Source organism: Pseudorasbora parva, chromosome 10 (genome assembly GCF_024679245.1).
Source record: "Pseudorasbora parva isolate DD20220531a chromosome 10, ASM2467924v1, whole genome shotgun sequence".
NCBI classification, from domain to species: Eukaryota; Metazoa; Chordata; class Actinopteri; order Cypriniformes; family Gobionidae; genus Pseudorasbora; species Pseudorasbora parva.
Window position 1 is genome coordinate 16536147 of NC_090181.1, and position 26472 is coordinate 16562618.

The 26472-nt window shown below is 38.6% G+C and overlaps 1 protein-coding gene across 18 annotated transcripts in view; it reads left to right on the forward strand.

The window, feature by feature from the left end:
• The first annotated feature begins 435 nt into the window (after positions 1–435).
• Positions 436–26472, forward strand: part of gphna (gephyrin a) — a 119681-nt gene continuing 93644 nt past the window's right edge. For all 18 annotated transcript variants that reach the window (XM_067455328.1, XM_067455332.1, XM_067455335.1 and 15 more), the window contains exon 1: positions 436–562. In XM_067455328.1, the coding sequence (XP_067311429.1) occupies positions 499–562 (64 nt within the window). In that variant the 5' untranslated portion in view covers positions 436–498. The remainder of the gene's footprint in view (positions 563–26472) is intronic.

Here is a 26472-nt window from a genome sequence, read left to right on the forward strand (position 1 = left end):
AAAAATAATCGACTCTTCCATGATAACGTGCGTATTGGTACTGTACGTAACTGTAGGCCTACTCATTTCACAACCATCAAACAGTCTAATCAATTATTGATGGTTAAAATCAGGTTCCGCCCTTTCTTGTTCAATAAGCCAATTCTTAATTTTAGGAAATAAAAGATTATCAAAACTGTTTCTTGACAACTTTAAAATTAAAGTTAGGCTATAAGTTGTACAAAATGTACAAATCTACTGATTCTCCATCACATATTCATGGAGGAGGAAAACACTAGTTTTATGGCATCGAAACCCTGTAATTTCTCTTACGTTCTGAAAAAAGAGATTTGAGAGTAAACGATATTATTGTCCACCAACACCACCAGAAACCTTGCCAATTCTACAGTGTTGAGCTCAGAGTTCGGCTTTTCTCGCCTGACTCCTCCCCTCGAGTTCGATGCGCTCGTCCCTCGGCTCTGCTCAGGCTTGTCAGTGCGGGCGAGAGCGCTGCTAAACATGGCGTCGGACGGGATGATTTTAACCAACCACGACCACCAAATCCGAGTTGGAATATTGACAGGTAAATGCGAAATGACACTAGCTCCTTTTACGCCTCGCCGCTTGTGCTGGTCTGTCCGTTCATGCTGTTGCCCGCTGTTGATTGTCGTGCCGGTGGTGATTCCTATCTGAGCGAGTTGTGCCCATCTATCGCTCGCGTTCCTCGACTCATTTGCAAAAAGCTTTGCGTTTATTTATCGATATATAATATCGCATTCATGTATACATGCATGCGATAGTGTATCCGGCTCTGTGAGATCTGCCTTTGGTCTGTCATGCAGCACAGCTCAGTGTCAAGACAACAGTTTGTGTGATGAATTATTCATAGCTTGTACGCAAGACATCCAAATAACATAAAGCAGATAGCTGGAAAACCCTCTTATATCTGTGAATGAACATTCCGATCGATGCCATATGCCTGTTTGTGGTCATATTAACATGTGTGGCTGCTGAATAGAGCTGTTATGTGGATACGAGTTGGTATTTGGAGTTGGTCACGCAGTGTGTTTTTTTCCCCCCTCATGGATTTCTGCACAGCAGCATCTCAGCTCAGGGTTTGCTTGGAGTCTATTTGTACTCATGCACGGTGATATCTAAATATATACAGGATCTCGTACAATAGATAGATCCACTGAGAAATGCACCTGAAACACGAGTTTCACTATTCACGATAACGGCTTTTATGCACGCGATTAAGTAGTATGTGTATGCATGTGAGCATTGATTGCCACCCCAATTTCGGCTAAAATCAGGGGAACGAAGCAGCCGCCTTCTCGTTAAATAGCTCTGCCGTTTCTTCCCCTCGGGAGCAGGAGGGAATAAGTGATGAATAGCGATTGCCGATTCGTCTTTCGATTCAGAGATCTTTATAATGATTTTGAGTCGGAACTCGCTCCTTGAGTCGAATTAATCTATTGTTTTTGCTACTCAATGATTCGAGTACATGTCCCACTCGTAAATAACGTGCAGAGTTCCATAAATACGTTTACAACTTGATTATATGAACGGTTTGGTCGGTTTTGTCAAAATTTCTGCGAAATTTTGCAGCCGTTATCAATAGTGTTGTGATCGCTTTTAAACCAAGCCACTCTCTGGTTAACACTGCAAATTTGTGTGACCAACTTAAACCCATTGTGAAATTTGCACAAGGAAACCTTTCACCCACATGTAAAATTCCTGTTTGCATGCATTCCAGTTAAAATAATTGGATTTAGCCCAGAAAATTTGGCGAACAACGACAAATGTGACCGCCCCAGAGTTTTTCCATTATTAATCAGCAGTATTAACACAAACTTAATGAAAGTTTTATCAAACTACCATTAAGTGTTTTTATTGGAACATTTTAGAGCGTGTGATAAACCACACAGGGGTGTCGTGGATCACATGATGACTCAAAAGAATCGCTGAATCACCTTTTGTAACTGCTTCTTTGTAACAAACTGCTTAAAGGAACCAGTTCGTGAAAATGAATTGGACTTGGATCACACACTGACTGAATGCAAATGTCAGTGACTTTGCAGTGTGTCACATGTTCATGACATTCTTGTCGGCGTGCTTCCGCAAGCCTATTCCGCGAGCACTAGTCTCCGAGATGCTTGTTGCGAGGGGAATGGCATGAAACAGAGTGGGAATCCCCCTCCCCCCACCACACACATACGCACCCCTGTATAAGCATGACTGCTGGCCGAGGGTGCTGTCCACTGTTTTTTAAGGTTCTGAAATGCTGTCAGCCTCATATCTGTGCTTGTTGCAGTGTTTTCCTCGGCTGTGTGGAGCCGTAACCGAAATATATTTGAAAAGGTGAGAGGGATTTTCCAGAGGACATTATAAGCCCCCCCCCATTCCCTTTTCTCTTATACTAACCTCAGCTGATCTAGTCCATCATTAGTCGCAGTCACGCCAAACCCTTCTAGGAGATTGGTTAGCATGCCTGCACTGTGTAGGGGCATTTCGTGGAAGTGCACGCTTATTGATGAGCTCAGTGTGTGTGGAAGTGTGTGTGTGAGTAAAGAAGGCTGGGAGGGAGCAAGAGCGAGTATGGGTGCCTCAGAGTGAGACGAAAATGGGACCAAACACACAGAAATACTGAACCTGCATACTTAATAGTGAGCGAGCGACACCGCCATTTCTAGACAGTTTGTGCATTGACAGGCCAAAACCTTTTGACCCCTTGTTTTAGATGTTGTAAACTGGTAGAAAGAAACAGAGGCTTCTAAATGAATTTTAGTCTAAAAATAGGACTCCAAACTGTTTACATTATGCATTGAAATTGCATTTAAAGAAAATTCAATTAGAAACCATTGATTCTGTGCTTTTCGAAGTTGATTTGTGTTGGTGTTTATTTTTGGGATAGCAGTCGAGACATGCTCTGCAGTAACTTATTTCCAGTGGTTTCCAGGCAAACATTATCTTTGTTCTGAATGCTGTCTGGCATTACAAATGTTTTACATATATAACATTCATAGCCTGGAAGATTTTGGGGGAAAATAATGAATGGATATGAAGGACAAATACAGAATTATAAGCCTCAAGGTTTGGGTTTAATGCTGAGCTCAGAGGGTTGGAATAAATTTTTGGAAGAGTGTTACTTTTGGTTTTTCGTACAACAGTAAAATATTTGTGTATCCTACAAACCGCCTCCTGAAGGGGATTGTGATATTGGACCAAATTTGATGTGTTATAAATGCCACATATTTACTGCATTCATCAGGTTTGCTCAACCAAGCGTTTTTCATTCTGATTGCTTGAGCTGTAGTTGTGCACACTATGGAGGGTCAGACACATCTATCGGTAAGTCGTTGATTCCTCTTTGATATCTGATACATGAAATAACACATAGACAAAAAGCGCAAGCTTTTAGATAGTTTCCTCTCCAGCAGCTCTCATCTTTCCATTCAAAGGTGCCAGCATCAGAGTTACATTCACGGCTGTGGATGCTGTCAGGGCTTGTCTCTGAGGTGTTCAGAGCGATCCTCTTGTGTGGGCAGGGCTCCGCCTTCTGAACAGCTGTCGTGCTTCAACGAATAAACTGAAGTCAGGTACATGCCCATCATTGATGGGCTTTATTTCCTCAAACACAGGAAATTATTGACAATTTTCTGTCCAAAATGGGTTTACTTTGTATGTACCCTCTACAAGATATTTTGGGAAAAATAGATATCGTGGCCACAAAATTACTATAATAAAATCCAATGCGTTACATCAATATAACTACAAGGTTGCTCTCTCCAAACCAAAAATTCATCTTAGTGGTTAAACATATGGCCAAGTATGCCAAAGTTAAAGAGCCCCACACATGACATGCAAGGAGGAAAAACGATATCATGACCAAGATTTAGAATTTGTTACACTGTAAAAAAAAATGTAGGTGTCCAATTGAAAATCACACCTACATTTTTCAGTTAGCCGAATTGAATTTCAATTTGGCCAACTGAAAAATGTAGATGTAATCAGTCACTAAAAAATGTTCATTTGGAGCAATTAAAGTCTTATTCATTTTGACTAAAATGTTGGAATAATTTAGTACAATATGGCCACAATTTTTCTAAAATGTAAGAGCGAATTAAAACGTTTTCCTCATGTTGTGTGGGGCTACACAACCTTAGTTTACTTGGCCAGATATTTAACCACTAAAATGAAGTTTCCATTTAGAGAGCGCCACCTTGCTATTATATTGATGTAACACATCAGGTATAATAGCGTGCTGCAGAAATTAGTTAGCATAACTTTGATGCTTTTTTGGTTAAATACCTGAAATAAGATCTGTGGTTAACATCAGTGATGGAACTAGACTTTAATACATGGGGTGGCAGGGGGGTGGCCAAGGCTACTTTAGGGGGTCCATAGACTGTGAATATCTTGTGTAATACTTATTTGTTTTCATTGTTTTGACCAATTAACATTAAATATGTAACAATAAATAAGCAACCACAATAGTAGATAACAGTGAAATTCCACAATTCTTAGCTGATATTCTACAGCAAAAACTACAATCCTAGCCTAATAATATACATTTAAAACATTACTGATTACAAGTGAGCAGTTAGCAATAAAGTAAGAACAATGCTAAGAATCAAGTGTTTGAAGTTTCAGGTCACAGTGATTCAGGTACAGAAATTGAATAATCAAACGTAATCTTATTGTATAATCTTCACTGTATAAATTAAATATAGGTTAATGCATGTTAAAACTAGACAGGCTACAAAAGTTTTTCAGTCAAGTTCAGTGGGTGATTTTTTTTTTTTTTGTCCTTTGATTCACTTTAATGATAGACTGAAGGATAGGCTAAAGGCTATACTGTTACGGTAACTTTAAGACCAAATGCAATATTGAATCTAATACCAGACACAATTTCATCTGCTTATATTTGTGTAAGACATAGCCGACTGTGTTCACTATGATAGGCTACTCACTATTTTTGGCATACCTTTATGTCTGTTCAAGTACAAGACTTGCTCTGTGTGTTCGCGCTATTGATGAAGTACCCCATGCCACGCACCAGACACATCGTGTTCTCATGTTCAAGGCGGCAATGCAAAACAGCGAATCTAGTCAACATAACATACAGGTAAAAAAAAGTTTACTTCAGGAATGAAAAAAGTGGTGTCAATGGACCTCATTTATCAATCTTGCGTAGAAACGGGCGTATATGTTGGCGTAAGATTATGCTTACACTCCTCTCACCGCCTGATTTATGAAGCTGTGCGTACCTCTGCAATCCAGATGTACGCAATATCTGCCATTGATAAATGCCGCGGCTGAAAACGATCGTCATTAGAATAACACGCCCCTATATATTCAAGTCTCCGCCTCCCCCACGCCCTCATTTTACGCCATGGACACACGGAAGACGGCAAAGAAGCGAAACTTCTCCGACGTGGAGATCGGGCGCGCTCAATCATCTCACTAGTCCACTAGTCAGGGCACTGATTAGGACATAAGTCAATGGGCTGACTCCCTGATCAGTGCCCTGACTAGTGAACTAGTGAGATGATTGAGACGCGCCCATCGAGACCATCCCCAGGGAAGTGGAAAAAACCTAAATTGTTTTATTTGGGAGTTTAAAGAGTGGGATTAAACGTACCCACAAAAACAAAATATGGACCCAAATTACGAGTAGCCTACTGTTAATAGTGTGGAGGTTGTGAAGCGCACTCCAGCAGTTTATAGCTGTTTGGATTAGAAATTACCTATCACAATGCTTTATTTTGCAGCACGTTTTGAAACAATTACCATTTAATTTCGTATCACGGCACATGTATTAGGGTGTACGATGATGTGATGTGGAGTAGCCTACCATTTATTCACATTAATAATTGCATGACAATTTGTATGATTCTTTTTATTATTATTATTTTGATTTTTATTATTAATGACGCTTATTGTTATTTAGAAGAAGAATGCTTACTATTTACTATACTTACTATAGAACCCTTATTATTTATTTTATTATTATTATTATTATTATTATTATTATTATTATTATTTAAAAGAAGAAGAATGTAATTTTTATTATTTTATCAGTCTAAATTACTCAGTCCCAGTCCGTGCGCAGCTGCCGGGCAGGCTCGCAACTGGAGGAATACATGCCTCAAATGCGTTGGTAGCCTATAGTCACACAAATTAAACATTGAAGTCTACGTTGCACAAAAATAAACACCGAAGTTTATAATTACTATGTTGTTGTTTTTTACAGTGGGTCATAATATAGCATATCTTTGTCAGTGTGTTTTGTGGTGTTAGGAATAGTTTTTTTCTGGGCATTTTCACACTAACTCAAACGTGCGTACACCACCTCCTGAGCTGGCGTAAGATCTGAGCGTGCCGTACGCCAACGTCCATATTGATAAATCTCAAAGTCACCGTGGGTTTGGGTGTACGCAAGGTGTACGCTGGAAATTTTGTGTACGCACTTTTGATAAATGAGGGCCAATGTGTTTTGCTGTAAGATCTGCACAAACAGAAAAAAGCGCAAGCTATATTAGCTATATCTTTCCATAAACACAGAAAAAAATATTGCCACTGAAAAATGTCTCCCTCACTTCACAGCCTAGGGTGAAGTCATTATACATTAAAAACATTTTGAGATAAATTGCCGTTTAATGGTAAACCCACGTGAATGGCGCGACAGGATTTTGAACAACTCTGCGCTTGTGCGTGACCACCATCTGTTTGGTAACAACTACGGTAATGTTAATATTCTCATAATATTAAACGTTAAATTTAATGTGCAGCGCCGCTGCATGGCAACATAGATGCTTTTTTCTAGGTGAAATGGAAATAGCGAACAATATTTTGGGGTGGCACCCAGGGTGGCCAGTCAGGTGTCAGGGGTGTCCAGTGCCTCTGCCACTGGTTAACATATGACATTTAATGACATAAAATACATCAGTTACCCCCTTGTAAATTATTTAAGCTTTTAGATGTCTTGAAAAGGGTGTTGCTAACGAGTGGCGAAATGGGACTGCAGAGGTTGTTGAGGATGTTGTTGCTGACGGATTGTGCATGCCAAACAGAGAAACTCATCTACTCACTAGTCGGCTTTTACAGCCTTTTTGTGTTTATACTAGTACTCTGTTCTTACTCACTTTCCAACTTGTAGATTTTGGAGACAAAAAGAGTTGTCAGAAGCTTTATGTTGGTGTTGAAGTCATTTGATCATGGAGTAGTTCTTTATAGCCTAACTTTAGAGTTTTACTTCTGGTGATTGCATTAAGGCTTCAAAATTAATAAAAGTTGTAGTCATTTGTGAAGCTCATGAGGACGTGCAAGTATCATAAACGTTTGTTGGCCACAGAGCTTATTTTCAGTAATAGTCCAAAAGTCAATGGAATAAATCCAATTGGCTTTTTGTCAAGGGAACCAGGGTGATGCTAACATCCAGGTTGGCCTACAAAAATGTCATCTCTGCAGCACTCTATTTTAGTCATAATAATCTGTTATAGCATTCAATTAAGTTCTGTAATCGTTGTAATGTTTTACAAAATATTGCACTTTTTACATATCTAGTCACCAGTAGGCTGCCCCTGTCTTATCTGCCCTCTTGAAATCCACCTTCAGATGTAGTTCCTCAAGGCCATTGTGGTGTCAGAGCACGTTAGCACTAGGGATGTGACGGTGAGGTTCTTTTCTCACCGGTTAATCGATGTGTGACAACACCGCTAAAGCTGGTATCACCCGGCGGAGGCTTTTCAAATTGCTTATTTTAAATCAAAAGTTAAATGCGCACGGCCGCTCTGCATTCATAACAGAGTGGTGCGGAGCAAAGCGAGTGTTTTCAATAAATTCCTATGAAAGTTTAGGTTCGGTTTAGAATTAAGACCAATTTGTGGGCGGGTTGCTTGAATTATAGGATCATTAGCCTATTATTCTTAATGAAAAACAAACCCACTTAAATAGGCACTTTTAATTATCGGTTTGAAACCAAATCTTACGCGATCATCTTGTCTGTCAGATCTTCGCTTTCGTGATGATAAAATATCATCCTCCTTTGTGCTGTGACTCTCATTCAGCTCACACTGTATTGAGCAGACACGTTCAGTTTTTTACTGTAGTGTCTGTTCTCTAACTGAACTAAATTATTTTATTACTATAAAAATGAAAATGACAGTGGGCAAGTGATGTGTCCGGAGTTTCGTCTGAACGCCGGCAACAATGACTATCGCAGCAAGCCTAGTTAGCACCCTTGTGAAGGGTCACTTTGTGCTAACACTCAAAAGAGCTCTCCAAAAGTTTACACCTCAAGTCCCTTTAACACCTCCTGAAACCCTCCAGTGGTGAGGGAGCCGACACTTGCAATGGCAATTGGGAACTCATGTGCCAGACTTACAGGCAATAGAGGACCTTGTTTTTGAAAGACATGGGCCTCTGCCAAGATCTAATCTCAGTGCTACGTCAACAGTTGCCGTTAATAAGCCTTAATGAAAGATAGTTCAGATGTCAGTCCCCAGGTATCGTTTCGAAGCCATCAGTATTGAATTACAGGGGCATAATTTCACAGGTGTTTGAAATTGAGACAAGATCAGCCCCGGAGAACACAGATAACAAAGCTTTCCGGTCAGTGTTCTCAGAAGGGTATGTATGCTAGATATCAAATCAAAGCGAAAGGCAAATGTACAGCTTTTATGGTTTATGCGAATGTCGACACGGATGACATTTTTGTGGATTTATGCACCTCGTTTTCTGATTGTAGTTGCCCTTTGGGGATGTAGACGACAAATGACTCCAGAATGATGTATGTATACATTTATGGTATTCCAAGGTCTGTCGTCCTTTTGTTTTCACCATAGAAGCATACGAGCGTATGTTTAAAGATCACTGTCGTTTAAAAAAAAAAGTGAATTAGGATGTTGAAAGACTTTAGACCCACAGTGACTTAATACTATATCATTCCTGAGGCATTTTGCCATAAAAATCACTAAGCTGCATGCTCACAGACGACGTTTTACGTGCATCTGGTAACGCAGCTGTCAGGCGGAGCAACCAGAGAGACCAATCGAGAGTAGTTCTCGTTCTGGTAACTGCATTATGCCGAAGGTATCTTTAGTTTAGCGGATTATTAATCTATTCCATCGAGGGATTTCTGTCCAGATGTGGGCGAGATGAAATTGCATGCTCATGATAAATCCACTGCAGTTGTTATCTGCATATGTTTAGAGCTCAGATCTCTCAGCATGGGCACAAGAATTTCTTTTTGAAGCGGATTATCTTTGAAGCATCTCTCTGCCGTTTAGAGAGCCATAGCTCGTACTGAGATATACTTAATGTAAGTCTCGGTTATAGTGTAACCCCATGGCAGTGATGTATTCTTTGAAACGCCTAAGGGGCCCACTTAGTCCAGCTAGTACAGGCACAATTGAAATGGAAGGTTCTGAATGCAAGTACTACTTACAGATTTACAGTTGAACGTTAGGATGCTCACACTTTTAAGAAAAATTGTTCTTTATGGCTTTTATTTTACATGAAGACATTCTTTCATGCAAAGTTATTTTGGTTATTATTTTACATGCATGCTTAGATATTACAGTGTGCTAACAAATGAATCATTATTTTTGCATATGTTTTACATAAAGACATTCTGACACGCAGATTTTTTATTATTTTAGCTATTGTATTACAAAGACGTATGCATTGAAAATTATTCTTTATTTTGTTTTTATTTCACATGATTGCAAGGATAATTTCTTGCTTATTTTTATGCATCTATTTCTTGCCTTTTTTATGTCAAATAAAAGCTAAAATATTGAATAATTTTGCATGCAAGCATTTTTTATTATAAATAATTTAAATAACTTTGCATAAACATGCTTAAACAAACAAGGTAACGTGAAACTAGTTTATTTTGGGTTCTATTTTGACAAAAACTTAATAAAACCAAATGATTCTTTATTTGTCTCTGTAATTAAAGATCCATAATAAAGAATAATTGTGCATGTGAGCATGTCTTCGCAAAATTACCAAATATTCTTTTTATTTAATTTTTAATTACGCCTAATTACATACAAAAATAACTGTATATTTCCATCATGGTTTTATCTAGGGATGCACCGAAATGAAATTCTTGGCCGAAGCCGAAACCGAATAATAATGAAATGCTTGGCCGAAGGCCGAATACCGAACGCGGTGTTTCGCATTTTCTCCATTTATTTGGCAATTTTTTTTTACCATTACAATAATTAAATAGTAAAATTTTGCTTTTTACTATTTTGTGTTGCTTTTCAGAGAAATAAATCAAATAACAAAAATACAATTTCAAAATATTTATTTAACACTGAACATTTTTTTAACATTCTAGCAGATATTATACAAACTAAGCACAAAATAACTTAAAATAAATAGTTAGTCAAATAAAAAATATATTTTTATTTGGCCATCTTTGAAGCCCCCCTTCTTGAATAGCCAATGTTAGGCCTATAACTGACTGCTGAAAGAATGTGACTGTATGTCTACAACAACAAATGTGCATTGAATAGTGCAAAAAATGTGGATGAACCCACAACAAATAAATAACTGTCCTAGACATAAGCCTACTTAGCCTACTTCTTCAGGAAAAGTGGCAGGTTCTTCTTTATGAAAAGTAGCTTCTCTGCTTTCTCACAAGAAAGTCGGTTCCTCTTCTCATCGATGACATGAGATGCAGCACTTAACAGTGCTTCCACACTGCTGACATGTTTGCTGCATAAAGCGCGCGCCTCTCACTCTATGTGGGTTACTATTTGATCGCGTCATTAAAAACGTCATTGTTCGGCAAAAATTATTCGGCCTTTTTACTTATTCTTTTTACTACTATAATTTCGGTTGCCGAACATTCGGTGCATCCCTAGTTTTATCATTTTTTCAATACACATTTATTTCAGACTTTTCTCAAGAAGATCACCTGGCTGAGATCTCCCACTTTCCCGCTCTGCTATTGGTTGACCTAATGACTGACAGCTCTCCTGTCCTCTCGTAGTGTGTTCCAGCAGGGCTGGCTCCGAGGCCTGCCTCTATTACCACGCCACAAGCTCCATTCATGAATGCGTAATGGCTCATGAACGTGTTGGCTCTGTGTCTGTGTCCTGCTGGGGATTTGGAGCAGTGGGAAATATGATCCAGCAGGACATTTATACCATGCCGTCTAGCCTATGCTTCACTTCCCACTTACACTCAGAGTGTGTGAACTCGTTGCAGACGTTGTATTGAGTGTTTTACACAAACAGTGTATATGACCATCATAGAGCCAGACTTTAGCCAGACAATTTGCTTATGTCACAGGCACTTTCATTCGTTTTAAGTAAAATAATCTCTCTCTGGAGGCTTTTAATTCTTTTTCTTGTATTATTATTTAAAGGATGTCTAATCTTACCTAATGTCGTTCTTGGAAGGCTGTCCCTCATTTGTAAATCAAAAAGGAAAATGCGTGTGCAGTAACACGCATATACCAGTTTCACAGACAAGGCTTAAGCCTAGTCCCAGACTAAAATGCATGTTTTATCTGTTTTAACTGAAAGAAACTTGCACTGACATATATCTTAAATTATGTCAGTGCCATTGTTTTGTCTCAAGATGCACAACACCAGTAATGTTTTTTTCTAAGGCACATCTTCATTCGTTTATGAATGTTACTTAAATGTCCTAATCCTGGCTTAAGCTAAGCCCTGTCTGTGAAACCAGGCCTTGGTGTTTAATAGAAGCTTAGCAGGCAGAAATGTCCTGAAGTTCTTTTTTGTCCTTTGCCTTTGAGGCGGTATACTGTTATGCTGCTTAGAACGGCGTTAAGATGAATATGTATATTCTCTCTCTCTCTCTCTCTCTCTCTCTCTCTCTCTCTCTCTCTCTCTCTCTCTCTCTCTCTCTCTCTCTCTCTCTCTCTCTCTCTCTCTCTCTCTCTCTCTCTCTCTCTCTCTCTCTCTCTCAAACAGAAAATAAAAATACACAACAAAAATGACAGTGGTGAGAAAATGGCAGTTAAGAAAGCATTTGATCGTAGCAATATGTTTGCACTAACTATGAATGTCAAGTCATTTTTATTATGTTGTACTTTATAGAATGGATTGCTTTCAAAGAAAGTGGCTTTACAGTATTAAAAATGAAAAACAAGTGTCCGTAGCCAAATTTCCATCCACGTTTTCCACTGTTTTGTTATCGACAAAGTGAATATGAGTTAAAAAAGATTTGATGTCCAGCCTGTTTCCTTCCAACCGTGCCTTTTACCAATAAAATGGTACGCAATGACATCATCCCTAAAAAAACCATTGTCGCATAAGTTTTGTTGTATCGCTAACATTTTCATACATAATTTCACTTATATCGCAAACTTTATCGTATCTTTCGTGTCCCAAATATTTGTAAAATTCAGAGAGTAATGAGAAGATAGAAATGTACTTAATATTTACAAAATAATAGGCCTATTATTAAATTAAGAAATATTAATTAGAAGATCATGGAGAAGTGAGACAGTTTGTCTGACAGGTCTGCATATAACTGCCTTTGTGATGAAGCACATGGGTGAGGACACAGAGCAGCTCAATTGTCCTGTACATGTAACATTTTACTATGCATAAATAATTGATGAATTTATAATTCATGATTCAGATCGCTAAAGTCGTGATTTTAGCAGTTTGGCTGTTAGACACGTGATCTGAATCATGAATCAAGGTACACTGATTCATAACGCTTCGATGCTTCAGAAAGCTGTATTTTGAAATCGGCCCACCACTATATACACTCACCTAAAGGATTATTAGGAACACCATACTAATACTATGTTTGACCCCCTTTCGCCTTCAGAACTGCCTTAATTCTACGTGGCATTGATTCAACAAGGTGCTGAAAGCATTCTTTAGAAATGTTGGCCCATATTGATAGGATAGCATCTTACAGTTGATGGAGATTTGTGGGATGCACATCCAGGGTTGAGATCTGGTGAGTGTGGGGGCCATTTTAGTACAGTGAACTCATTGCCATGTTCAAGAAACCAATTGGAAATTATTTAAACTTTGTGACATGGTGCATTATCCTGCTAGAAGTAGCCATCAGAGGATGGGTACATGGTGGTCATTAAGCGATGGACATGGTCAGAAACAATCCTCAGGTAGGCCGTGGCTTTTAAACAATGCCCAATTGGCACTAAGGGGCCTAAAGTGTGCCAAGAAAACATCCCCCACACCATTACACCACCACCAACAGCCTGCACAGTGGTAGCAAGGCATGATGGATGAGTGGTACCCGGTGGGGTCTTCTGCTTTTGTAGCCCATCCGCCTCAAGGTTGTGCATGTTGTGGCTTCACAAATGCTTTGCTGTATACCTTGGTTGTAACAAGTGGTTATTTCAGTCAAAGTTGCTCTTCTATCAGCTTGAATCAGTCGGCCCATTCTCCTCTGACCTCTAGCATAAACAAGGCATTTTTGCCCACAGGACTGCCGCATACTGGATGTTCTTCCCCTTTCACACCATTCTTTGTAAACCCTAGAAATGGTTGTGCGTGAAAATCCCAGTAACTGAGGAGATTGTGAAATACTCAGACCGGCATGTCTGGCACCAACAACCATGCCACGCTCAAAATTGCTTAACACCTTTCTTTCCCATTCAGACATTCAGTTTGGAGTTCAGGAGATTGTCTTGACCAGGACCACACCCCTAAATGCATTGAAGCAACTGCCATGTGATTGGTTGATTAGATAATTGCATTAATGAGAAATTGAACAGGTGTTCCTAATAATCCTTAGGTGAGTGTAAGTCGTTATTTATTTATTTTTATTTATTATTGTGTTCCGAAGATGAACGGAGGTCTTACAGGTGTCGAATGACATTAGGGTAAGTAATTATTGACAAAAAATTTATTTTTGGGTGAACTAACACTTTAACGGCAACAATGCTACATGCGGGCGCTGTTCATAATAGGCTAATTCTGTCACGTGACGCCACATTTATTTTAGAGATGTTCTGATTAGGGATGGGCTTTTGTTTTTGTTTGAGCTGAAACTGTGAATCAACCACCCCGCAGAGCTTTGCTAGAGAATTAATAAAACGCATCCTATATGAGATTAATCAGATATATGCCTATTACAATTTGCATCTGCCCAAAATGACGCAAATGCGCACGTGAACTTGGCCACGCTAGAGTTTTACAGGCTTGAAAACGAAACTCATTTTGAATGCGCTCTTCCCTTAACAACAAATCAATACACGGGCAACGAAACCACAGATCATTTTTCAATACTATAATTGTGTTCTTATTATAATTCTATGTAGCCTACATGACAGATTGGCGCTGCACGTAATTTTATTTTTCATGATCAAAGTGAGAACAGCATCACTGCGCGTTTTCGAATCCATGAGAAACAACTTTAAAACAGATCTACTGTTAAAATATGAGTAACACTGCTGCATTATTAATATCATCAATGATTTTGAAAAAGAAATAGCCTATCTAAAAATAATATGACCGAGCTATTATCTTTGAGCTGAAGCTGAAAAGAATGAACACCAGCCGAAGTAACGGCAGCGCTTTGCTAGCTGGTTATTAAACTCAACCAAACGGCATCCTATATGAGATTAATCAGATATAGACAACATACAATCAAGTATTAAACAAGTAATCTTACAACTTACATCTGTGGAAAAGGATGCGGATGCACAGATGAACTTGACCGCGCTCTGACTCTCGTTGTGGATTTCCTTTAACAGCACGCGCTGATGCACGGATAACTAAAGCTCACGTAAGCGTCTGAACGCAGCTGCGGGTACCGAATATACATGGAGTCGGCAACTTACTACAGAAACACTGGTATCATCACATTTTTTAAATTTCAGTACTGAATTTCCAGTCTGAAATACTGCTAATCAGCAGACATACTGCTAGGCTGCTAACGTGTTTTCATTTCTTCTTTGAAGAAGAAGAACCATACAGCGGTTAGGCAAAGCTATTGGTCGTCATATAATAACCAGGGATGGGCAGTATTTCAAATACATGTATTTAAAATACGTATTTGAAATACAAAATACTATTTTGTATTTTGTATTTTAAAGCCTTTGGAAAAAATCGAATGTAATTTGTATTTAAATACATTTAAGATGAGTATTTTTGTATTTTCAAAATACTCAAAATACTTTGAGCCAGGCAACCTCTTTATCAGGAGCTGTTTTCATGCATCTACTAGTTCAGACCAGACACGCCCCTCCCCCCAACATTCATTCAGGTGAGCCGCAGCTGTACAACCCTAGCCTGACAAGCCAGACCCACATCAAGATGTTTGGTCTGGAAACTCCCCATTGACGGCTCAATCTGAGGGGCGGGATAAACGGTTGTCTTTCAAACTCCCTCTGCTCGCGATAGGATAGCGCTACACCAACCAGAGCAACGAAGGTGAAGCAGAGCTCGCTGACTGATTAAACATTCGCCGTATCCGGTCGGCAAAACTCTGAACACATCTTCCCTTCTTAAGAATGACTTCAGTGTCGTTCTTTGTTCTTTTCTCAGAGAAAAGCTTAACTCAAGTCTTCCAGAGTCACGGCCAAAGCTGATTCGAAAGACCGCTGTTCGCCAGCGTCTGTGTTTACTAGAAGCACGCAAACCAGTGTTGCCAACTATTTTCCAAGGAAAGTAGCTAAAGCCTGCCCAAAAAATCGCTAAATGTCGCTAGATGACGTCATGCGTTAATTAGCATATCAGTGACGTCATCACGCCGTCCTTGCGTTCAGTCTGCCTGACGTTTTTTCTCTCCTAATCCGTGCTCATTTACTATATTTTACAATAATATAATACAGCCGACTGTCCAATAAATGTTTTCATTTCCTATACATTTTTGTCATACAATATATGATATAGTGAATTACAAAAAAAATTATATGTGTAAAATCTGAATTGAGAAACTGAATGAACTAAAGCTCTGTACAGTGAGTAATATAAGTGATAAGCACAAGAGATGGAACTCATCATAACTAATTTATTCAAATATAAAACAAAAGAAGCAGATAACATTAAGTGAGAAATCGATGGCAACCTTGTGTGCTCATGTGTAGCTCGCTCATTCACGTCTGTCAGCTGCTGTCTGTAGGCGCGAGCAGCTCCCCTCAGCCATTCACTGAACAGGGCAGACGCAGAGAGAGGTGTGTGTGACGGCAGAGGGGAAAAAAGACCTCGCGCTCGCAGGACAGTACTGGCGACATTTGTAAACTAAAGCAGCTGAAGTTTGTCCAAAAAGTCACTAGATTTGTCGCTAGTCGCTTTTTTGAAAATAAGTCACTAGAGGGGTCTGAAAAGCCGACAGAGCGACAAAGTCGCCAAGTTGGCAACACTGACGCAAACGCAACTCTGCCGTCATTATGTTAAGCCCCGCCCACCGACTCTATACACTATGTGATTGGCCCGACCAGAGTTTGGTTTTTACAGCTCAGAAGTGTATTGAGAGTTGCTAGACGGCACTCGTGGCAGATTAGATTTGCTCAGTAGCGCGGGAAGGGGGGTGCTGCGGGGGCTGCAGCCCCCCTCGTTATAGCATCAGCCCCCCTGGTGGGGGGCTGTGGACTAAAATTGTATTGTATTTAAAACATGAAATGAAATAAAATAAATTAAAATAGACTGACATAACATACTGTGTTTTAATGGGATTAAAATAATGGGCCGTGGATAAGATATAAACTAATTAATAATTATTTTAATAATTCCTTAGGAAGTGCTTTCGTCACCATCATCACCTCGCTCACTCTTGTTTGGTCATGGTTAGCAATAAGCAGCAGAAACGTATTTGTAGACTTTTTTTGAGTTACGTTACTACTAACACGGTTAAGAAAAGTAAAATTGGGAAATCTTCTTAAAAAAAAAGTATGTAAACAACGACGCTGACCTTGACACCGAAACAAACTCTGTTCAGACATCCGTGAGGTTTGTGAGCTGGACGTTAACATGTAAGTTAGCCTACTCTGATAGCTCTACTCTACCAGTCTTCTGAAGTCGGGACACATGATATTTTACAAACGTGATTATGAATCATTATTTCTCCAAATATGCGCACCTGAGGGACTAAAAGCCCTGGCAGATGCTGGATATTGTATGTAGCCTATGAACACAAATAAAAAGAATGCTTTATGAGTGATGATTAACGTGTGTCTGTGTATGGTCCATTGGCGTCGGAACCATTGTGTGTCGTGAGGACAAGACTCACCCACTTTTAAAGACCAATGATATTGGACACTTTCACTTTTATCGTCACTAATTCAACACGTCTGTTTACCTACCCCTACCGAGAAAAACGTATTAGGTGTTTGACTCTTTTTTTCCACTTTTCTATTATTTTTAAAATTTTTATTGAAAATAAATGCCTTTCTGATCTGTGATGTGAAAAGGGAGTAGCGTGAGTTCTGCAAAAGGCAGGGCAAATAACTCAAACAAATAACAAATAGTATATTTGTATCTAACGTTACTCCAGCAAAAACAAATTCTGAGACCACCCACAGTTTTGCTTCCGACACCCATGGTATGATCGCGTTTTAACAAGTAATTAATTTTAAACAACAATAATCTGGGGCGGTGGGTCCGTCTGTGCTCTTTGACGGTAAAGGGGGGTTCTACTACAACACCTGTCTGGTCGCCACCGACAACATAATGACGTCACACATTTTCCGGCCCAACTTTCAGCCCCCCCGGAATTAAACGGCTTCCAGCGCGCCTTGATTTGCTACCGCTAGGGTGCGTCTAGATTTCTAGGCTAGTACAACCCAGTTTTTCTAAATCCTTTTTCTAAATCATTTTCATAGATAGGCCTATCGGGGTAAGCACATATATCTGTGCAGCTTTTAGTGGGCAAGAATAATTGGAATGTTGGAGTGGAAAAAGAAGTGAGGGCGAATGAGTTATTGACGTAATTTGTGTTATTATAACTGCCGCTAAAGGAAATTCAAATTCAAATTGAAAAAGAAAGTTTCTAAGCAGTTGCACACATCTAAATGCTTTTTGGCATTCAGAATAGGCCCAGATAGATTACAGCCTAATATGGATACCTTCACTGAATTGCCAATTTCACATGTATTTGGTGTATTTTCAAAATACAAAATACTGTATTTGTATTTAAATACATTTTTCCACACAGTATTTTGTATTTGTATTTAAATACATTTTTTCACACAGTATTTTGTATTTGTATTTTAAATACATTTCCATGTATTTATGCCCATCTCTGATAATAACTAACGTTAGGTCTTGTTTAAGAATTATGGTATCGGAATCGAGTACTTTTCAAGTAGTCGCAGATACTGATGCCAGAATTTGTTGTGGGATCGGTAATATTTCCGATACTTGTATCGGAATCTGAACAACTGTAATTGTTTTGTGTTAAATCCCTTTTGCTCGACAAAAAGTGTTTCCAAACTAGTTTTTGCGACATTTGAAGTATCAACATAGAATTTATGCCCTAAAGTTAAACGGAAAAAGATTGTCTCAACATTTGCAAAAAACTATCGATAATTGACATTTCCATCAGCTTTATCCTTAAACATTTTGATGCGCTAAACATTTTTTCGCAAAAAAATCCTTGGATGGAAACCTAGCTAGTGTATCTTTCGATTAGAAGTACAGCTTCAGTTTCTGAAAGCAGCTCGCTCTCTCCAGTGTGATCATAATTTACTCTCATCTAAGTCTGCAGGCTGAAATTTTTTTTATCCAGAGAGGATTACCAAAGAAGGCGGAGCCTTAGAGCTGCACCCACCCACCATGGACCAATGGTAGTTCGAAAGTGTTTACCAGCCAGATTGAACTTTTCAGTAAAGCACGTTTTGGTAAGCTGTTTCGAGCTCCCAAAACAAACTACAAACTGCATTTTGGCCTGATATTATGTTTGAAATTGTCTCACCAGTTCGTTATTCAGTTTTGCTTGAAGTATATCGGAGCCTTAAAGCTGAAAATGTTTAATCATTTTAAGTAAAGTTATTTTCTAGGCATAGAAACATATACATTACCAATGCAATTCTGAATGCTTTTCATATACATCATGTCTTTTCCCTGGCATCCACAGATATCAAGTGAGAGTCACCATGTTTACTTGTGTAAATGGTCTTGACATGTGTTTTGCACAGACGGGGTTAGTAAGCGATTTCACTCCACCAGTCTCATGCTGCCATGTGTGCTGTTAAGGTTATAATTTTGAAACCGTTCCATATTTTGAATGTGTGCATAGCAGCCTACTTGCCTACTCAATTGTTAGTTTAAACTGATTTCTTGTTAAACATTGTGGGACAAGTCCGAATCATTGCCTGTGTGTTCATCATGTGGAATCAATGTGAAAATATACACGCATATATGTTTGGGTATTTTCATTTTTTGTTGTATTACGCTCAGCCCAGATACATAATTAATCATATTTTTTAATATTTGCTAAATTGCTATAGTGAAATATTGAGTGGTCCAATTACACATGTAAGAAAATGCTGTAAGGTTGTTTCCATATGAGCACATCTGCTAAAAATAGTGTCTTCTATAAACATCTATGTAAATGAGAAACGGATTTTGCTTATTCATAAGATATTTATATGCTCAAATACTCCAGAGATCCATTTCAGAATGACAATATATCAGCCTAAGTGCCTAACAAGATATAATTCACTTCCGATTATGACTTTTATTTCAGCAAACTCGTGCCTCTTTCAGCCTTTAATGATCTAGAAATGACCTTTGCCCTCCTCTGTCCCATGATGCCCTGAGTGCTGGCCTTGAAATGGTATTTTTTTCACACTGGCCCCCTGACTGCTGATTAAATGGACCACTGAAGGGGTTCATGGCTGGTCATATATTTAGCATGCTCCACCATTAGAGTTCAAAGAGCAGCCCATATCACGAGATGCATGCACACACACAAAGCAGTGTTGTGCACCATTCAAAACTGAATGGAGAACGCTTTTAAAATTTCTGTTAAATTCCTGAATTTTTATTGGCGTATATCAGTGATCTAAATACGAATGAACGAATGCATGCGCAAGGATATTCTAGCGCATGCAGTGGCTGAAATGGAGCAGTATTTGATAGTTAGCACAGCAGAGGCTGAAAATGAGCACGATAATCCTCATGCAGTTTTAATCGGCCTTTAATCATTACTCTCATTACACCCCTCCACTGTCAACGGCACTAAACACACATCCGTACAACGCTAGACACATACAACTCTGAATACATAAGAGAAAGCCTGTGTGTTCGTGGAATAGATTGAGAACACGGCTTTGGGATTGTGTGAGCAAACGTGGTTTAATTGTGACATTTTTATCGTTCCTTAATAATGCTGGGTGATTATTTTGTTTGATTGTTTTTAGTTTTTTTGGGATATTTTTTCATGGTTGAGAGCATGTTCCTGGTTATGTGAACGTGTACACGTGCTTGTATTCAGGGAGGTATTCTTCTCACCGCACCGGCCCCGTAGAGCAAGGTCTGCGCGGTTCGTATTGTTTTCTGTTTAATCGCCATAAAAAGCGCATCAAAATGTTTAGCTTCAGCTCTCTAAGCTGTTTATTATGCCTTACTATTTGCATATCTTATATCCATACATGCCTATATTATTTGTTAGACTAAAAAAAGGCTGTTTATCAGCTTTTTAATAAGTTCACTGTAAGTCGCTTTAGATAAAAGAATCTGCCAAAATGCATAAATGTTTAGGACCTGTGGCCGGTTGCATAAACTGTTTAAGGCTGGCCCACACTAAAAGATTTTTCAAATCTTATCAGATTTTCAAGACCAATTAAAATAAAACAAATATATTTAACAGTTTTGTTCCTATAGTGTGTGGAGGGCCGCTATGTGACCAAGACAGCACACTAACAGATTTAACCAACCAGATTCCCAGCTGTGAACACTGGGAAATCTTGCAAAATCACTCGTGCTCAAACATGACTGTAGACAGTTTTTGGGCTGCTTTTTACAGAAAATTCACGGATGAAAAGAAAAACGTTTGGATAAAGTTATATAAAGTTATTTTGGATAAAGTTATGTTTTCCGTCGCTTTCAGATTTGGCATTGATTTGTTCCGCGTGACGATCAGAGTGTGTGCACGTTTGTCCTCCGGGTTCCCCCCAGGCACAACAGGATTTCTGATTGTAAATATTCAATATGTTGGATATGATTTGAGATTGGTGTGCCCCTGACAAATTTCCGAGCAGATTCAACTCTCGAAATCTGATAAGATAAACTGTAGAACAATCAAGATAATCGGGAGGATTGAGAACTTACCTAGGATTGTCAGGGGAGAATTGGGCCCAAAATCGGCCCAGTTATTTTTTAGTGTGTTGGTGACTTTAGACTAGTCTTTAGGGTATGCCATATCATACCATCCACGATAACACCGGTATACATTTTTACATTGTAAAAAAAAAAAAGTGTCATCTCGCAATATAAATTATATAGTGACTTAATGACGTATGCCGTATTTACATTCCATAGCACACACAACAACAACACCTGTCTGAGAGTAAGAGCTGCATGTCAGCCTCCGATGACAATTTAGTACCTAAAAAGGCAGCTACTTTATTATGGAAGTGGTTTGGTTAACTTGCAAGAGGTCAGACCTCCAACGGAGGCAAAGAAGCAGCTGACGTGAAGTGCTTTTGTGCTATTTGAATTAGAGTGAGAGAGTGAGAGAGTGAGAGAGTGAGAGAGTGAGAGAGTGAGAGAGTGAATCGTACATGCATCTGTTCAGTATCTCTCTTAACAATAGAGATGTGCATTTATTACTTAAAAATCGCAAATGTAACCTCATTGTTGCTGAGAAATACAATGTATGTTGTGTCCCAATTCACTTACTTATACTACAACCTAAAAGTATGTACTCTGTTTGAGAAGAAAGTACATACTTTTGAGTGTGTTGCACTAACATTGAATAAATATATTTTAGTCAGGTTAAATACTGATAATTGATCACTCACACCCCTTTATCTAAACCTCTCTACTTAATCGTAGAAATGTTTGTAGTTTTTAAACGCTCATTATATGCGGTTGTAGTTCTAATCAAATCATCGTCCAACTCGTAATGGTTTGTGTGCAATATCTGCTTAATCGGAAATATTAGACCATCCGGGAATCTTTTGAATACTCTTTTCAACATGCTACGATTTGGGACATACTCATTTATTTAGGATGGATAGTATGCGAATTGGGACGCAGCATCAGTGTGTGCTGTCAGTGATTCAACTAACTTGGAACTACCTCTGCTTTAAACGATTTTATTACACTCCGTCCATCTAATCGGACTCAAGTATTCAGACGGACCATGGCATAAATTACTTTAGTTATTGTTACATTAAAGGAGCTATGTTATACTTTCACTTAAGATTTCCAGGGAAAACACTTCCAACTTGTTCCAAGGCTACTTTTGTACTTTACTTATGTTTGACTCGTGCTGTGTGTCACTACTATTGCAGTATAATGCTGCTGCCACCTTATGACAATAGATTTACCCTTCGAATGAGGTATTCTGTCATCAATGACAGTAGCTCATTGGAAAAGGATGGAAAATGCCCTTGATTTTGTTTGCACTAATAAATTCTGCTTTCTGCCAGCTGCATAAATACCATTATCTAAAATATTCTTGAAATATTGTGATTTTTTTTTTTTTTTAGGCTATATTGCTCACCCCTTCTAGGCTTACAACTTAGTTAACTATTTTTTTCTCCTTTAAGACTGGTCATAACTTTTTTTTTCAATTGCATGAAAAGGTAGACTGATTACCCATTATTACTAGTTGGCCAGACTTGATTCCTAAGGTAACTTAGCAGCTGTGTTTATGAAACTGAACCCCCTGCCTGGGCTGAGTGTCTTAGGAAGCATGAAACGGATTCATCATAAGTCAAGATGTACATATAGAGGGTATGTACGAGATGTCACCATTGGCTGGAGTGACTGTGGTTACGCCCACTGAGTGGCAGAAAGATGAGTGGCAGCATTGGTTTTCAGTGTAAATTCAAAAAAACACCTCTAAATCGGGAAAGAGCTTTAAGATTGATGGTATATTTCCCTGACGTCGACGAAATCAGGCACATAAAAATGTCTGAACCCGATTCCTGGCTGCATGTCAATATCCTTGGATCACTGGATCTTTGGTAAGTTGTAAGGTAATCTATATCGAATCCAACCTGTAGTTTAAACTGACAATCATATGTTTTACTCACGTTTTCACAGTTTTCCCCTTTAAATCAAGTCTTGCAGCAGTTTCCACTCTGTCCGGCTGAGAGGGTGTGTTCTGGCGGGAATGTGACGTCAATGCATACACTCCATACTCTTTCTTATTTAGCCTTTCTTAAAGGTGAAGTATGTAATATTTCTCAAGTTAAAATGCATTCTCTTAACCCCATACTATTAGTAAGCCATTCATGGATTCATCTCATTACAGTGTTAAAATTGAGCCTCCCAGGCACCATTAAAACACTGAGAGCGATCTGCTAAGATCTGTCAGTCACTTTCCAGTTCAACCTAACCTATAGCGAGCCATGGGGGCGTGGCTACTGTAGCAGGCGGAGCCAGAGGGTGTTTGGTGTATCTGGGTCCATGCCATGGCTGATGCGTTACATTGGAAAAGACATTCCACTTCGATTACATGAGTGCAAGTCAAGATTGACTGCATTTATTTCAGATCTTAAAAGATAAAACAGGTAATGAACACATCAAAGTGATCGAATCATTGTGATGCAACATTCTACAATAGATGCTTTAATACATCATCATGTACTCGTTCAGAGATACAACTATTCCAGTTTATAATGTTTACTCTGATGTGTCTATTGTCGACAGATTCAAAATGCTGTGACAAAATCCAATATATCCGCCCGGTGCAGATATGTTGGATGGGTTTATTATAAGTGAGGTACTTGTGTTCGCTCTAGTCTTAGCCTACTCAATTACTTACTCATGACACATAGCAACACAGCTAAAAGTGAAAGTTGCCTATAATTTTACCTTTTGAGACATGCCTTCACAAGCTTTTGTAAGAGCTGTATTTGTAATGCTTGATTTGGGGGAGGCACGATGCACGAAAGGGGTATTTGCACAGTTGTTTGATAATTGCTTTACTTTTATAATTCCGTTGGATGTCACTAGTTCAACAGAAACTACATATTTCACCTTTAAATGGGTCCTATTATGCCCTTTTTCAAAGTCGTGATTTTGTTTTGGGGGTGTATTAGAGTAGGTTTTCATGCTTGATTGTTAAAAAAACCCCACATTTTTGTTATTTTACAGTATTGCAGCTCCTCTCTTCCCAATCTGTCTCAAACGCCACATTTTTTTCCTGTTTTGGTAAATTGGATTTATGCTCTGATTGGTTAGATGGCCCAGTGTGTTGTGATACCATAACCGTAAATATTATTGATGGTGTCAGTTTTACCATACCAATTCGAGCCTGATTTAGACCCTGAACAAGAGGATTGTACAGAACCTTTGCAATCATGGATTTTACAGGACGTTTAAGAATGGTACATTTCTATGGATCAGAAATGTCTTGCAAAAGCAAGAGCCCTATAGCTAAATAGTAAACACTACATGAACACTATGATGTTAGCTAGCAGAGCCGAACAGTTTGCCATTTGCTTAAATCAAACTAAGTAAATAAAACTTATAATTGGAACTAGAAATAGAAAACAACATACTTACAGGTCGTGATCCATTAACAACTGATTGTACCGACAAAAGGAGAATTACTACGCCTTTCAGGAGACGCTTTTGTGCGTAACCAGCATTGTACTCTCTTATGTTCTGAAAGCTGTCCTCCACAAAATGTGCAGCACACAGATAAAATAAAACATTTTAACCACCAGTGTGTCTGCCTTTTTGACTCATGGTGGAAAAAACAGCTTCTCTTCGACATGGCAACAAGACACTGCTAAAGCAGGTCTTCTCTAGCGTAGCTCATCCAGGCCTCGGCCCCTTTTTTGCATATTCTGCGAGCGGAGATCGTTTAAATGAGTGACATTGTGACTTCACAAGATCCGGAAGAAGTGTGTTGTAGTTCTATCAAGCCGTTTGTTGTAGTTCTTGAAAAGTGTTTTCTGCTGTAGTGATTATCTCCCTTTGGAGTGGACTTTGAGCTCTGTAACCAGCAACATTACACACTAACTAAGTTGATTTTTTTTTTTTGAAAAAGCGTAGGATTCCATTAAGATCACTTCTAATGCATTTCAATTAATTATTATTATATTTAAAAGTTCATAAAGCTAATATTAAAATGAATCAAAATTAAGTAGTAGTGTTGTTGTTATTAATATAATAAAAAATTATAAAAATAGTATACAAATAAATAAAAAGTAAATAAAGTGTAATAATAATAATATAAAATAATAAATGTATTTATTTATTTCCTTTTTAATCTAAATTAAATATAATATAATTACATTTTTGAACACTTTTAGTGCAAATCGACTGGGCCAGCAATAAAAAAATAAAAATAATCCTTCTTGTTGATGCCTGAACAGCTTTGTTATATTCCGGGAACACTTCACACAGTGAGGTAGAAACTGTATCAGTAACAGTACAAGAGGCCCATATGGTGGAAACAGACTGTGTGAGAGAGAGAATCTGCCAAAGTGTCTCAGTAATGATCTCTTCTCTTAAACATGCCTTCCCATCTGAATGTCCCTGTGTTCTGTTGGCTCGTGTCTGGATGAATAATTTAACTCGAGCCTTATCTGGACACAGTGTGACTGCGGCGTCTTAGATAATAGAATACAGACATTAATCACAGACCCCTTCACCTGCGGCTAAAGGAACCCCACGGAATCGCTCTCGCACCTCTGATCAAATACACATGCTGCTCTTTACGTTTTTTAACCTGTTGGAGTGTGTGCTTCGGAGCGTATGTGATGTGTTGCTGATGTTTTCTCTGTCAGCTTTACTTAAGAGTTCCGTGAGTGCAACTTTTGGAGGTGGGCACTGGGCAGTGCCGGTCCTGAGAAAGGCGAGGTTTCTTTCTGTCTCCATCCATCAGGCTTGTCAATTCATGTGATCCAACAGAGAAGGTTGTTTTTGGAAAAAGACAAAGACATGGCAAGTTGCTAGGCAAGGATGTCATTTCTGTGCCAAACTATAGAGTAGTCATTAAGAGGTCATTTAGCCAACGCTCGCTCCATGTAAAGTTTAGTTTTTTTGTCCCAAGCAGCTGCAAATATAACAAACAACTGTTGATTATCTTTCTTTTTATTTTGTACCATTTCTGTGGTGCTTTTATTACAATGTGGAGAACTTTTCTATTAGAATATATTTTAAAATGTAATCTATTCCTTTGATGGCAAAGTTGAATTTTCAGCAGTCATTACTCCAGTGTCACATGATCCTTCAGCAATCATTTTAATATGCTGATTTAGTGCTCAAAGAAGCATTTCTTCAACATATCACTATTGAAAACAGTGGTGCTTCTGAATATTTTGTGGAAACATTCCAAAACATTTATAAAGCACTGTTCAGTGTGTATAAAGTCTAGGTCATACCTACT